We start from the raw sequence: 15,000 nt of genomic DNA, 5'->3' as shown, positions 1-15,000 counted from the left end.
AAATCAGCTTCCACCAAGGCCCTGGACTATTAGCAACATTTTCAGGTCAATATTCACAACCACCTTAATGCAATACCTGGTGGATGAAATTAATTTCCACTAGCTTATGAGTGTGTGGTGGCTGGACATTGCTGCCAGCGTAAGCATGCACATGAGGGACTGGGAACCTGTGAAGGTGGGGGAGTTGTTTGTGTGGCTAGCCCTTACCATGTTGATGGCGCACTAAAACATGTGCTCCATGACTATTGGTCAGTAGATTAACTCGTGGTCACACCTGTCTTCGTTAAGTAGGTGGCTCGTGACAGGTACCAAGCCATCCTAAGGTTCCTCCATTTCAATAGAAATTACGGGCCTGCACCAAACGACAGGTTGTGGATAATTAGACCCATCCAAACAATGCTCAAGGAGTCATTTTTAATTTTTTTTTCGTCCGTTTCTGAAAGTGGTAATTGACGAGTCACTGGTGTTATTCTGGGTCAGGCTGGCATTAGTTCAGTATGTGCTGTCCATTTGTCACCTTTGGGCTAAAATTCTTTGTCCTTTGAGACTGCAAAACTGGATGTGATCTCGATGTGATAGTTTATTTGACTAAGGATGTTGATATACTTAGCAATGATCCTCACAGTTTCTCGGCATCAGTAGTGAAAGTGCTGATGGAAAGGTATTTTCACAAGCACCAAATTCTGTACACCGATAATTATTACACAGCCCTGGCGTTGGCCAAGTATTTTCTTGAATACAGTACTGGGTCCTGTGCAACTGTCTGGGCAAACAGAAAGAAATTCCCTGTATTCCCAGCAAATACTGAGAAAGGAGCCCTTCTTACCAAGAAACGTGAAAACATGTTAGCCCTACTCTGGCATGACAAGAGACAGGTTAACATGTTGTCAACAGTACATAAGAGTGTGTTTGAGGAAACAGGAAAAAAACAGACTACAGGACTGCAGAACCCATGTTGAAGCCATATGCTGTCAACGATAATAAGATCAACATGCAGCATGTTGATAAATCGGACATGCAAATTGGTGAGGTTGATTACCTACGTAGGTCCTGCAGTGGTACAAGAAGGCGTTTTTACACCTTCTTGATATTGCCAACCTGAACAGTTTCATGCTGTTCAAGGAGCTCGTCAGGAAACCTCTCTCTCTGTGAGAGTTTGAGAGAGAGCTTGCACATGAACTCCTTGTAGAGTATTCAACTCCACAGGTGCCAGGTGCTAGGCAGGGGATGCAGGCAGTGCCTACATTGGACAGGCTAAACATTGCAGACTACTTTCGGTGTCAGGACTCCATATTATAATAATACAACTCATAGATAGATAGATAGATAGATAGATAGAAGCACCAAGCCAGGGTGTGAGATAGGAAGTGTATCTGTGAGAATCAACCAAAAAGGAAACGAGCTTGCAACTCTCTAGTGAAGGAATGCTAGAAGTGCACCGGAAGCAGTACATACGCACAGACATACAGAGTTCTAGAAGCTTCCACGACAGTATAGCCCACGTGACACGACCCCTGCTAAACGAGAATGTAGGAATCAGAGATCAGAAAGGGGCTAGCCATAGAACCGACAGGTAGTGGAGAGAAGGAGGCTAGCAACAGGGGCGAGAGGGTGGCAGAGAGAGATAGAGTGGGACAGTGGGGAGGTAACAGCGGACTCTATACTTCACTCGTGTGTGAGAGACTTTGTTAATATTTCTATCTATCTATCTATCTGTTGCCAGGCGCCTCAATCCCGTTTGGGGTGGCCACAAACAAATCGCCTCCAAGTCACCCTGTCCCCCGCCATTTCACTGCCCTGCTCCCAACTCACACCCCCCTCTCTCATATACCTCTCCACCCCATCCCTCCATTTCATCCTCGGCCTCCCCCTCCCTCTTCCCCCCTCCACCTCACTCACATACACTCTCTTCGTCAGTCTTTCACCCTCCATCCTCTCCACATGGCCAAACCACCTCAGTGTGTTCCTCATAACGCTTCCTATCACATCCACATCCACACCACAACGCTCCTTTATATCCTCATTCGTCAGCCTGTCTCTCCACGTGACTCCACAGGCTCCTCTTAAATAACTCATTTCCACTGCTCTCACTCTTGACTTGTGTTCTTCCAACAATGTCCAAGCTTCACTTCCGTACGTTAGAGTTGGTATCACAATACTGTCATGTAGTTACTTTTTCACTTCCATGCTCACTTCCCTGTTTCTTATCACTGCTTTCAAAGAACGAGCAACCTTTCTTCCCTGCTGTAACCTTTCAAGCACTTCACCCTCCAAACCTCCATCCTTACTCATCACACTACCCAAGTACTTAAACGTACTCACATTTTCCAATTCCTCACCATCCAACCTCGCTGTACATTCACTAACTTCACCTCTCTCAAAGACCATCACTTTACTCTTCCCTACATTCACCTTTAGATTCCGTTTCTTACACACTCTCTCAAACTCATCCACCAAACCTTGCAGCTCCCCTTCGTCTTCACTCAACAACACAGTATCATCTGCAAACAACAGTACAGGGAGTTTCCAAACACTATCCTCTCTCACCAGGGCCACTCCAACATCCACTACCCTACCTTGTACCTCTTTTATTACCCCATCCATGTACAGATTGAACAACCATGGAGACATGACACATCCCTGTTTCAAACCAACTTTCAAAGAGAAAAATTCACTTAGTTCACCATCCACACGCACTGCAGCCTTCGCACCATCGTACATACTCTTCACAGCATTCAACAACTTCCCATCTACTCCATATATTCTTAACACTTTCCACAATCCTTGTCTATCCACCCTGTCATATGCTTTCTCCAAATCCATGAAAGCCGCATACAATATTTTCAAGACAAATAAAAGCAGTCCCATACTAATCTTTACCTCTCCTGTCACTGCATGACAAAGGGAACGAAGATTATCTACTTACAAAACTACTCACGTATAACAACCGCTCGTCCACGAGCCTAATATATGTATAACTGATCTACAAAACACACTACAAGAAGCTACGAAGTCTCTACACTGGCAGCACAGGCTGGTAGAGATTGGCTGTACCACAGCATGTCGTCAGGCGTAAACGAGGTGCCACATATGTAACACCACCAAATGCCGTCCCCCAGCATGAAAACAGACAGCCTAACAATGTGCAGAGTGCAAGGTCCCCCTATGCCCTAAATGTTTTTGTGAGATTACTGAGCAGGTGTGTGGGAAAATGTAAGTAGTATACAGGCATGCACAAGTGTGTTGTTTTTTATACATAAGTGAAATGTTAGATATTATAAGTTATATCTACTGTGGCAAGTGCTATGATGTAAGTGTTTTATAATAAGTTCTACAAGTGCAGTACAATAAGTGTTACTGTTTATGGTTACTGGTAAAACAATTATTGGAAATATCTTGAGTTAGCCTACCTGTTACATTCTTGTGAGAGGGCCAAAAATAAAATTACCTGGTTGGCTATAACTAATTTTCTTCCCTCGTTACTCAAAAATAGTGCTGATTATGTGACCATAAGAGTATTTGTGATGTGAAGTGCAAATAATGTAAGTTGTGTATAACATTTGTAATACTTTCAAGATGCCCCTGATTAGTACAAATCAGTCTTAATTATAGTACAAGTAATTGCCTCATACTCAACCATACTGCATGAAACAGCCACAGCATTTACTTGTCAAAGTGCAATTGCCTGTAATCGTGATGTCAAGTGCAGTTATATGTGTCGTGGTAGAAGGTAATTATTATAATTGATGCAAGAAGTGAGTACAGTAAATCATACACCTATTCTTTTCCAACACACCTACGGGGGCATAGTGGCACTATGAAACGGGCAGAAAACCCTTTGGGGAGCCACATGGACAAAGTGATTACTCATCCTTACGACGGTGGGTAAGGAAAAGTTGAGAAGTGGAAATTTCCACATTCCTTCCAAGGACACCCAGCCAATGTTACAATCACCACTCCGGTCAGTGCTGCCAACACGAACCAGCGAGTCTACAGTCACTGCCAGTGGCGTGCACTCGGAACCAGCCTGCTTAAGCGTGTAAAACCAGTTATCTTCACTTATCCTTACATATCGACGAGACCACCTGGAGACCTCGGGATACTTTCATTTGAAAGAGGAAGAGTTGATGAGTCTTACGCATACTTATTTTTTTCTCTAGTTATGAGAGTTTGGCAGCTATTAGGGTTTGAAGTAAGGGTATTTTTCCTAAAATCTCAGAAATTCCCCATAAGGAGGAGTTGGCGATGGCAGGAAACCCCCAGTGGATGGGGGTTAATGGAGATAGAAGCAAAAATGTTGAAATTGCCATTATCCCACAATTGTAGAGAATCCTTTAAAAAATTCTTGGATCAGGATGATCTGTTCACAACTTTTTTGAGTATTCCTGCTAACAGACAAACAGACAAACAAACCAATGCCAGAAAAGCATAACCTCCTTGGCGGAGGAAATAAACGTTTCACTGTAGTTCGTTCACCTTAACTTGGCCCAGATTTTCATCATTTGTGGCTTATTTCACGCTTCCCATTGGCAGGAGAAAAAAAAAATGCTACCGTACTTTGTCCTTCCCATGGCACTTCTCCATCAAGAAGGAAAGATAATAATTGAAAATGGGGTAGAGATGCGGGAGGGGTGTTGGTGGAGGGGGAGACAGAGGATGAGATGGAGAAGAGAGTGGAGATAGAAACTGGCTAGGAGAGTGTATGTGAGTTCGGTGGAGAGGGATGAGAAGAGAGAGACGGTGGATGAACAGGATATGGTGCTAGTTGGGAATAGCCTGATGATAGAGGACAGAACGACATGGAGATAAACTGACTGTGGCCACACCTTTCGAAACGAGGGCATCTGGCTATAGACAGTTAGAAAAATGATAAACAAATATTGATAGATGGGGATACCATCTACCCTTGCGCTTGATGTAGTACATTATGATGATTCTACACTGAGTGCAACAGAAAACAAGCAACAGTTGGGCCTTTTATTAACCCATTTCTCTACCAGAGGACGTTGGTAAACTGAATCAAATCATCTGTGACAGCAAGATTAAATTATGAAAATATGTCATAATGGTCGCGAGAATACCACCCACCTACAGGGATGACTTAACAAGAATGCCACTCCACAAAGCAGGAAACAGACAACAGCAGAAGTAATCATTAGCCTCTTCAACACAAGGAGACTTTTGTAAGCTATACTGGCATAGCCAGGGTGCCCCTGGCAATCACTGAAATATGCCTGGCCACCCCAGTGGCCAACTTTTAGACGAATACTTCCAGACCCCCTAGATGAACTGTCCTGGGACCACCCATTGCCAACCCTATTTTTTAAAATTTAGCTATGCTCTTGGTGACCTGAATAGAATCAACTAGTAAGAGGAACAATTTATTAATACAAATAAAATTGCCATAATCACAGGGAGAACACCACGCACCTGTAGGAATAACAGGCAAGATGAAGAGCGCTGCTCCGCAGAAGAGAAAACAGGCGATGCTGGGTGCGCGTCTGCCAAACCGCTGGACAATGGGTATGGTGAGGGTGTAAGCAGGTACCTCCATCAAACCAGACAACACCATGTATACGAATGGACTGTTACTGAGCGTTACACCGGCCAGAGACAGACCATAGTACACCATCGATGCCATGCAGTAACATATGTACATGCACACTGTGATCCGTCTTAGTAGTCGTGTTCTGCAAAGCATGAGGAGTACATTTGTTAAGTACACTATGGTGGGGAGGTCTCTTTCTCCCTCCCCTCCCCTCGCTCTCTCTCTTTCTGTGTGTGTGTGTGTGTGTGTGTGTGTGTGTGTGTGTGTGTGTGTGTGTAATTCACCAGGTGGCTTAGGATCAGGTGATGGGGGCGTGATCGTCAGCTTTTACCCTCCTGGAAGGGGCCTGAGAACTCATATAGCCCAGTCTAAGGGAAAGGCTTGTGACCTTCACATACACAAACACACACACACACACACACACACACACACACACACTTACACACCCAACCCCTTGCTCAAGGGGAACAGTAACCACTCTCTTCTTCAGTGAAACTTTTCACAACCCGAGCAAGGCGCGAACCCCTGTCTACCAGATGGCAGGCAAGAACGTTACCACTAAGCCAGTGTGTGTGTGTGTGTGTGTGTGTGTGTGTGTGTGTGTGTGTGTGTGTGTGTGTGTGTGAAAATACTTGTAATAATAATAGTACGCTCAAAATCAATAATCGGTAGCCCCACACCAATATAAAATCGGTCAATTATAATATCAAAAACAAAATATTACCAAAAGAATTCAACATTTTCACACATAATTTTCTTCTTATTTACACTATCACCTTCATATGGTGGCACTGATATGATGGAGAGATGGAGCTGCCCGGTTATAAAAACATCCCTCGATCTCCTCCCTATCCCTCGAAAGGAAGATGGTGGACTGCAGGAAGTGGGTAACTTCAGCTTGCAGTTTACTGGGTTCACTATCAGATGAACCTGGGTTAGCATCTACTACTACTACCACTGCAACTACTACTACTATAATACTACCACCACTACTACTACTACTACTACTATTATACTACCACTACTACGAGTATTATTACTATTACTACTACTTCTGCTTCTACTACCAGTACTTCTATTACTACCACTACTATTACTATTACTACTATGACATCTACTACTGCTGCTTTAAGGGTCATATCCACCCACATGGGAATTATACTGTGAAGACCAAAACCAGCCTTCATGATACAAATCATCATTTGGAGAACACTGCTTTTATTACTTTATTCTTTTTCATTAACATTACAGTGCTAATAAAGACAATCTATTGAAGTCGCTCGTTTACACGATCTGCCAGAGAGACAGGCCTGAAGGCTGATGATATTGTGCCCCTGAGGCATAGCAGTGCAGACCTCAAGAGGGAGAATGACAGTCGGCATCTCATCCAGGCCATAACAGAACTCTGGGGTTGATGCTTCTTCTCAGGAAAAGAAAAAAAAAAAAAAACTGCCAGTGTCACGTAGACTCATCCCTCCTCTGGACCCATCCCAAATGATGTTGTGAACACAAGGGGCGTGAATTGACCGCGGTCCACATGCTGGATCCTTTCCTGATTTTTTTTCTTTCTTTTTCTTGTTCATTCCTCTTGTGTGCAGCCTCGGGAGACAGTTGGTGGTGACGTGTTGCCATAAGATCAAATATCGTAATGTTGAAGAAAATCCTTTGCTCACGTGTCCAGGAACCTTGAGTGCTGACATTTCTCTTGCATCATATGATGTATTTGCTGTTCTGTGGATGAAGTGCCCATCGTCTAGAAGGAGCAGAGCTAGCCCTATGGTGCATCATGGCATATTTCCTGCAGTATTTTTGCCGTGAAATGGCGTACCTCATCCTATCGAATGCAAACAATTCCTCCCTTCTCGCAGACCTTTGAATGGTTTGCATCAAAGACAGTGCCACAGGCACAGTGTTGAGGTAGGTTCTCTATTGGCACCCATATCTCAAGGCAATGGCATAAATAAATTCTTGTTTGCTGAAGAGGAAGACTTTTGCTCTGAGAGACAGGGTTGTCAGCCAATTCGATGCCCCAGCTTCCTGTGCCATTACAACTCTTCTGCACTGGTCTGATGTAAGATGTTCTTTTTTGTGATACAGCTGGTCCGTTTGTCTTGCTTCTCGTTGTTTGCTTATCTGTGTATTTATATCTTTCTACCGTTGTTGGTCGATTTCACCTGTCTAAAAAGGGCACAAATCATCTGTGGCAGGGATTTGGTGAACCTAAGTGAACTTCTATGTTCACAGCCTGCCATGGCTGCTGGGTTTATAATGCCAGGGTCTCCCATCCTAGGTGGCAGTGCTAGAAGATCCCTCTTTTCTGGTGCAGGGATTTGGCCACTGGCCAGTGATGGAAGGAGTGATTCCCTGATGGCATCCACCAGTGGAAGTGGCAACAACTCTGTCGGGGATGATCCACATCACGAAGGTCCATTTTTGCTTTATACCACACGTAAATGATGTGTATGCTGCATGGGGTTCTGTTTTTGCGTGGTTGGATAGTAAATATATTTCTTCTACCCATGTCTTTACCTTGTCACTCACATATTTTTCTTTGATCTCTTTAGTTCCAAACACAGCACCTAGATGCCTCTGACCTTCTTTTGTCACTATCACCTTTGTGTCCCTGAAGGCTTCCTGTGCTTCTTGATAGTAAGCTGGTTTCACGATCAAGATGGACTTCCATGCATAAGGGATATTTCAAGGCCATGAGATGATACAAGGTTTCACCATTTCCTCACATCTTCCACCTTTGCAGGACCTTGAAGATCATCTGCATAGGTTACTTGTTTTACATTGGTGGCGTTGTATATAAATCTATTGTTGCAGCACTGTCAAAGCCAGGACGCACATTGGCATTGCAACGGGGTCCTCTTGGGTAGTTCCTCTGTGGATTGTATTACACTGACATCTTGATCAGCTGTCTTACCCATAATGTACAGGTCTGCTGGTTGTTTGTAGGTGTTTTCCACATATTGAGCAAATGCTGGGCATTTAATCTAGATGTTGTGCAGCATTGCCTCTCGGTTGATGGTAGTAAATGCATTTGAGGCATCAACTAGTAATACTGACTGACAGTCCTCTTCCACATATATTTTCCTCATGGAGGCAATTGCTGCCTTATCTCCTGCCTGCTGGCCTGCGCACACCTGGAGGTAGCCAACTGCCTGCTTATCATCATCTCTCACCACCTCCATGACGCATTTTCCTATAATCCGTCTTAAGACATTCCTTATCCCAATGAGCCTGCATCCAGGATTCTTTACAAGGGGGCTTTGTCAGCAAGCTGTCAGTGCTTCAGTGTTGTTGCACTGACTTGAAGCCAGCTTCCTCGCCAGTGAAGCAATGGTGTTACACAGGTCTATTGCTACGTCCCCAAACTTGTTACTGAGGATTACTCGCCAAGATTTTGCATCCAGGCCTGACAGTCCTGCCTCTCCTTGTGTGTGCATTGCCTTCCTCCACACCATATCTTCAGTTTTCCTGTTATATATGATGGGATTGGGAGGAGTGTAGTTCCCGTCAAGCTTTGACTGGGCACTTACTTGTCGTGCAGTTGGGTGTTTTTCCTTTACTTGTTGAATTGTTTCATCTGTCAGGTCAAGTACTGCTACTACAAATACAATATTACTACTACTACCACAACTACTACTACAACTGCTACTACTACTACTACTACTACTACTACTACTACTGTTGCTGCTGCTGCTGCTGCTGCTGCTGCTGCTATTACAGTACTACTACTACTACCACTACTACTACTGCTACTACTACTACTGCTACTGCAACTACTACTACTACTACTACTACTACTACTACTACTACTACCATTAGTACTACAGCAGCGATAAACAAATAAGTACTGAACAAGCCAAAATAGTCTTGCCATCATCGGAACACATCAAAATTTTCAGAATTTTTCTATTATTAATTGACGCCATATTTCCGGCAGTAATTGTACAAAACACTTATTTTAAATACCACAAGAACACTTACTTGAACAGCACAAGAATACTTAAATACCGCAGGAACACTCACTTGAACACCACAAGAACACTTACTTGAACACCACATGAAAACCTGAACACCACTATATCACTTACTTGAACACCATAAGAACACTTACTAGAACGTAACTAGAACCCTTCCTGTACCTGGACACATTAATACTCATCTGAACACGAAAAGAAAACTGGACTGAACAACACAAGAACACTTCAGCACCACAAGAACACTTACTTGAACATCACAAGAACACCACAAGAACACTTCAACACCACAAGAACATTTCAACACCACAAGAACACTTACTTGAATATCACAAGAACACCACAAGAACACCACAAGAACAGTTCAGCACCACAAGAACACTTACATGAACATCATAAAAACATTTACTTGAACACCAGAACACTTACTTGAATGCCACAAAAACCCTTACTTCAAAAACCAAAGAACACTTGAACACCACAAGAACACTTACTTGAACAACAGTTATTTGAACACCACACGAACATTTAATTGAACACCAAAAAAACCTGATTTGAATACCACAAAAACACGAACATCACAAGAAATTACAAGAAGAGCACAATAACACTACATGAACTCCAGAAGAACACTAGAGCACCACAAAAACAAATACTTAAACACCACAAGAGCACTTGCATGAACACAACAAGAACACTTACTTGAACTCCACAAGAACATTTACTTGAACTCCACAAGAACACTACAACACTACAACAGCACATACCCGGTACTTCAACACCACACTTATTTGAACATCTCAGGAACACATTTCAACACCACAAGAACAGTTACCCGAACACCACAAGAACACTCACTGGAACACCACAAGAACACTTACTTGAAGAGCACAAGAACACCATCAAGATAGTGTCTGGCCAGGGATTTTAGACTGCGTGCTGATGTCTGTGTGCTTTTGGCGGACATCTGTGAGGTGGGAAAGTGTTATTATTATTACCTCAGCCAAGGAGGTTATGCTTTTACCCCTATCCGTTTGTTTGTTCGTTGGTTGGATTGTGAGCAAGATTACACAAAAACTACGGGACGGATTTCCACGAAACTTGGTAGGAGAATGGACCTCGGCCCAAAATACACTCCATTAAATTTTAGTGCGGATTCGGATAAAGCTGTGGATCCAGGATTTTTTTTTTTTTTTTTCACTTTCTTTAACATTGCGAGATAGGGCTTTGGCGGAAGTATGCGCTCTACTGAGTGCCATTCTAGTTGTTGTTGTTATTATTATTATTATTATTATTATTATTATTATTATTATTATCATCACCCGCCTTTACAAGGCGGAGCGACATTATTTTTGCCTGCCTCTGTGTGTGTGTGTGTGTGTGTGTGTGTGTGTGTGTGTGTGTGTGTGTGTGTGTGTGTGTGTGAATTTGTTCCCGTTATATTTCACGAACGCCTTGAGCTATCAACATGGAACCATCAGGGTATCAAGATATGGCCAATATCTCGGCCGAGTTTGAAAACGGGCACTCGGGTCAATGTCAAGGTCACCACAATGGTCGCCAAAGGTCAACTAGTTTTTATCGCCAGCCTTTAGCACCATTATATCTCATGAACGGCTTGAGCTATCAACATGAAACCTTCAGGGTATCAAGATATGGCCAAAATCTTGGACTTGGCAAACAGAATTTTCTGGCGGGCGATTAGCATTCGGCTACCGAATGCTTTTCTTTAATTGTTGTTGTTTTTATTATGAGTATCATTATTATTATTAGAAGAAGAAGAACAAGACGAAGTAGTAGTATTAATAGTAGTAGTAGAAGTAGTAGTAGCAGTACAAGTAGCAGTTGCAGTACAAGTAGCAGTTGCAGTACAAGTGGTAGTAGCAGTAGTAGTAGTAGTAGTAGTAGTACCAATAGTAGCTGTAATAGTAGGAGTAGTAGTAGTTGTAGTAGCAGGAATGTTATTGTTAATATTATCATTATTTTTCGAAAATGAATATCACAATCATCATAATCATCACTCTCAATATTCTTGCAACAATCCTCATTCATCATCATTATCATCATAACAATTATCATACTGTATCCCTTTAACTAGATTACGGTGCTAGCCACGAAGAAATGCAATGGAAAGGATACCGAGCCGTAACAATGTCTTTCTCTGCCACCTTTTTTTTTTTTTTTTTTTTTTTTTTTATGTGAGGAAGAAGGAACCAAAGGCAACGAGCCCGCAAAACTGTTCCTTCCAAGAGAAAAACAAAATACAAGAGAGAGCCAAATTCAAGATCCGATCATTTCGAGATGCCTGGACACACTGCGTTTGAAAGACTGCAGATCATAGGAATCAGGAAATACAGACAAAAGGAGACAGTTTCAGAGTTGACCTGTTGCATAAATGAAGGACTGGGAGTAACGGTTAACTCTTGCATTAGAGAGTTGGGCAGAAAAGGGATGAGAGTTTGCTGCTAGACGGGTGCGTAGCACCCGTCGTAGAGGTGGAGGAATGCATGAAGACAATTCAGAGGAGCAGTGACAATTGAAGTAGCGATAGAAATGAGATAAAGATGCAGAAGTGCGGCAAAGGGACAGAGGTTGAAGGGAGCCAGTAAGAGGAGGAGAGTTCTATCTATCTATCTATTGCCAGACGCCTCAATCCCGTTTGGGGTGGCCACAAACAAATCGCCTCCAAGTCGCCCTGTCCCCCGCCATTTCACTCCCCTGCTCCCAACTCACACCCCCCTCTCTCATATACCTCTCCACCCCATCTCTCCACCTCATCCTCGGCCTCCCCCTCCCTCTTTCCCCCTCCACCTCACTCACATACACTCTCTTCGTCAGTCTTTGACCCTACATCCTCTCCACATGGCCAAACCACCTCAGTGTGTTCTTCATAACGCTTCCTATCACATCCACATCAACACCACAACGCTCCTTTATATCCTCATTCGTCAGCCTGTCTCTCCATGTGACTCCACAGGCTCCTCTTAAATAACTCATTTCCACGGCTCTCACTCTTGACTTGTGTCCTTCCAACAACGTCCAAGCTTCACTTCCGTACGTTAGAGTTGGTATCACAATACTGTCATGTAGTAACTTTTTCACTTCCATGCTCACTTCCCTGTTTCTTATCACTGCTTTCAAAGAACCAGCAACCTTTCTTCCCTGCTGTACCCTTTCAAGCACTTCACCCTCCAAACCTCCATCCTTACTCATCACACTACCCAAGTACTTAAACGTACTCACATTTTCCAATTCCTCACCATCCAACCTCGCTGAACATTCACTGACTTCACCTCTCTGAAAGACCATCACTTTACTCTTCCCTACATTCACCTTTAGATTCCGTTTCTTACACACTCTCTCAAACTCATCCACCAAGCCTTGCAGCTCCCCTTCGTCTTCACTCAACAACACGGTATCATCTGCAAACAACAGTACAGGGAGTTTCCAAACATTATCCTCTCTCACCAGGGCCACTCCAACATCCACTACCCTACCTTGTACCTCTTTTATTACCCCATCCATGTACAGATTGAACAACCACGGAGACATGACACATCCCTGTTTCAACCCAACTTTCAAAGAGAAAAATTCACTTAGTTCACCATCCACACGCACTGCAGCCTTCGCACCATCGTACTTACTCTTCACAGCATTCAACAACTTCCCATCTATTCCATATATTCTTAACACTTTCCACAATCCTAGTCTATCCACCCTGTCATATGCTTTCTCCAAATCCATGAACGCCGCATACAACTTCTTTCCCTTCTCTAGAAGCTTTTCCACTAAAGATCTGAGAATGAATATCTGATCTACACAACCTCTTCCCTTCCTAAAGCCTCCCTGTTCTTCTCCAACTAATTTCTCTGTTCTTTCTCTAACTCTGTCAATAAGTATCCTACCATACACTTTTCCTATTATACTAAGAAGACAAATGCCCCTGTGATTACCACACACTTCTTTTTCCCCTTTTCCTTTGTACAAGGGAATAATTATACCTGACTTCCAATCCTCCGGGACTCTACCTTCCTCCCAGGCCAATCTGCACATCTTCCACATCCATTCTACTACTATCTCTCCCCCATGCTTCAGCATTTCACCACACACTCCATCAATTCCTGGGGCTTTCCCTGATTTAACTTTCTTCATTGCTTCCACAACTTCTATCCTACTGATTTCTTCCTGTCTTCTCAGGAGGAGAGTTAATGAGACGAAAAGCCTTTGACTCCACCCTATTGAGAAGAGCTGTATGTGGGGAGCCTCGCCACACATGAGAGTTGTACTCCACGCAGGGGCGAATAAAACCCCTGTATAAAGACAACAATTGTGCAGGGGTGAAGAAGGAACGGAGTCGGCTTAGCACACCCAATATCTTGGAAGCAGATTTTACAAGAGATGTAATATGATCTTTCCAGGATAAGTCCCGAGTAAATGAAACCCCAAGCATGTTCAAGGATGATGCAGGATTAAGCTGAATATTATTAAACATTAGTGGGTATACCTGTGGTAGATTTTGTCGGGTTGATAGATGTAAAAACTGAGTCTTTGATGCATTAAAAACAACCAGATTATTTTTACCCCAGTCAGAGATATGAGCCAAGTCAGACATTAGGTGTGCCATAGCCTCATCCCTTGTTTGTTGAAGCAACTGCTGATATGGACGTTGCGGGAATCGAATGGAAAGGTGAAGCGAGGTACGTGAAATAAGTTGCAAAGGACGAAACCCTTGGCCAAGTTAAAGAGAAAGTACTATACCCGTATAATAACAGGAAATAAAGAGCATAATATTAGAATTATGAACAGAGCCTTAGCGAAATAGGCTACACATCCAATCAGAATTCACACACACACACACACACACACACACACACACACACACACACAAACACACACATAAACTCTCCTCTTGACACAGTGTATTATGGAACTGGTGTTCAGGGGGAAGGAGCACCTTATGAGAGAGAGAGAGAGAGAGAGAGAGAGAGAGAGAGAGAGAGAGAATCAACACAGAAAAGAGACATCAAGAGACAGACAGACACACAGAATACTCGTAAGAGACAGTAACTGAGACACACGCACACGTAAGAAACAGAAAAATAACACACACACACACACACACACACACACACACACACACACAGTCAATCAGTGAGTCAGTCTGCCAGTTAGTATTGCTCTCTCTCTCTCTCTCTCTCTCTCTCTCTCTCTCTCTCTCTCTCTCTCTCTCACCTGCGTCAGTCGGTGAACCAGCTGGCCTTGGGGTGGCAATTCAACCCTGTTCCATCTGGCGGCCTTGCTCAGCACCGCCACTGCCTCCCTCTCCCTGCTCTTCACCACCAACCACCTGGGAGACTCGTCCATTACCCTGAAACCCCGAGTCGCATATTAACACACGTCGCAACCCACTCTCGTTTGCGACTTATCCTGCACAACTCAGTATTCCCTTCTGTTGGACGTAGTGTG

The 15,000-nt window shown here is 43.4% G+C and overlaps 1 protein-coding gene across 1 annotated transcript in view; it reads right to left on the bottom strand.

The window, feature by feature from the left end:
* Positions 1–15,000, bottom strand: part of LOC145393997 (organic cation transporter protein-like) — a 114,449-nt gene that overhangs the window by 8,101 nt on the left and 91,348 nt on the right. The window contains exons 7-12 of the mRNA XM_080267969.1: positions 14,767–14,902; positions 10,416–10,501; positions 8,622–8,791; positions 8,143–8,202; positions 7,791–7,946; positions 5,431–5,724 (exon numbers count right to left, since the gene is read on the bottom strand). Coding sequence (XP_080124095.1) covers positions 5,431–5,724; positions 7,791–7,946; positions 8,143–8,202; positions 8,622–8,791; positions 10,416–10,501; positions 14,767–14,902 — 902 coding nt within the window. The remainder of the gene's footprint in view (positions 1–5,430; positions 5,725–7,790; positions 7,947–8,142; positions 8,203–8,621; positions 8,792–10,415; positions 10,502–14,766; positions 14,903–15,000) is intronic.

This window comes from Coenobita brevimanus, chromosome 3 (assembly GCF_032717465.1).
Source record: "Coenobita brevimanus isolate Jiangsu-jjx chromosome 3, ASM3271746v2, whole genome shotgun sequence".
Lineage (NCBI taxonomy): Eukaryota > Metazoa > Arthropoda > Malacostraca > Decapoda > Coenobitidae > Coenobita > Coenobita brevimanus.
This window is presented reverse-complemented; position numbering and strand designations above follow the sequence as displayed.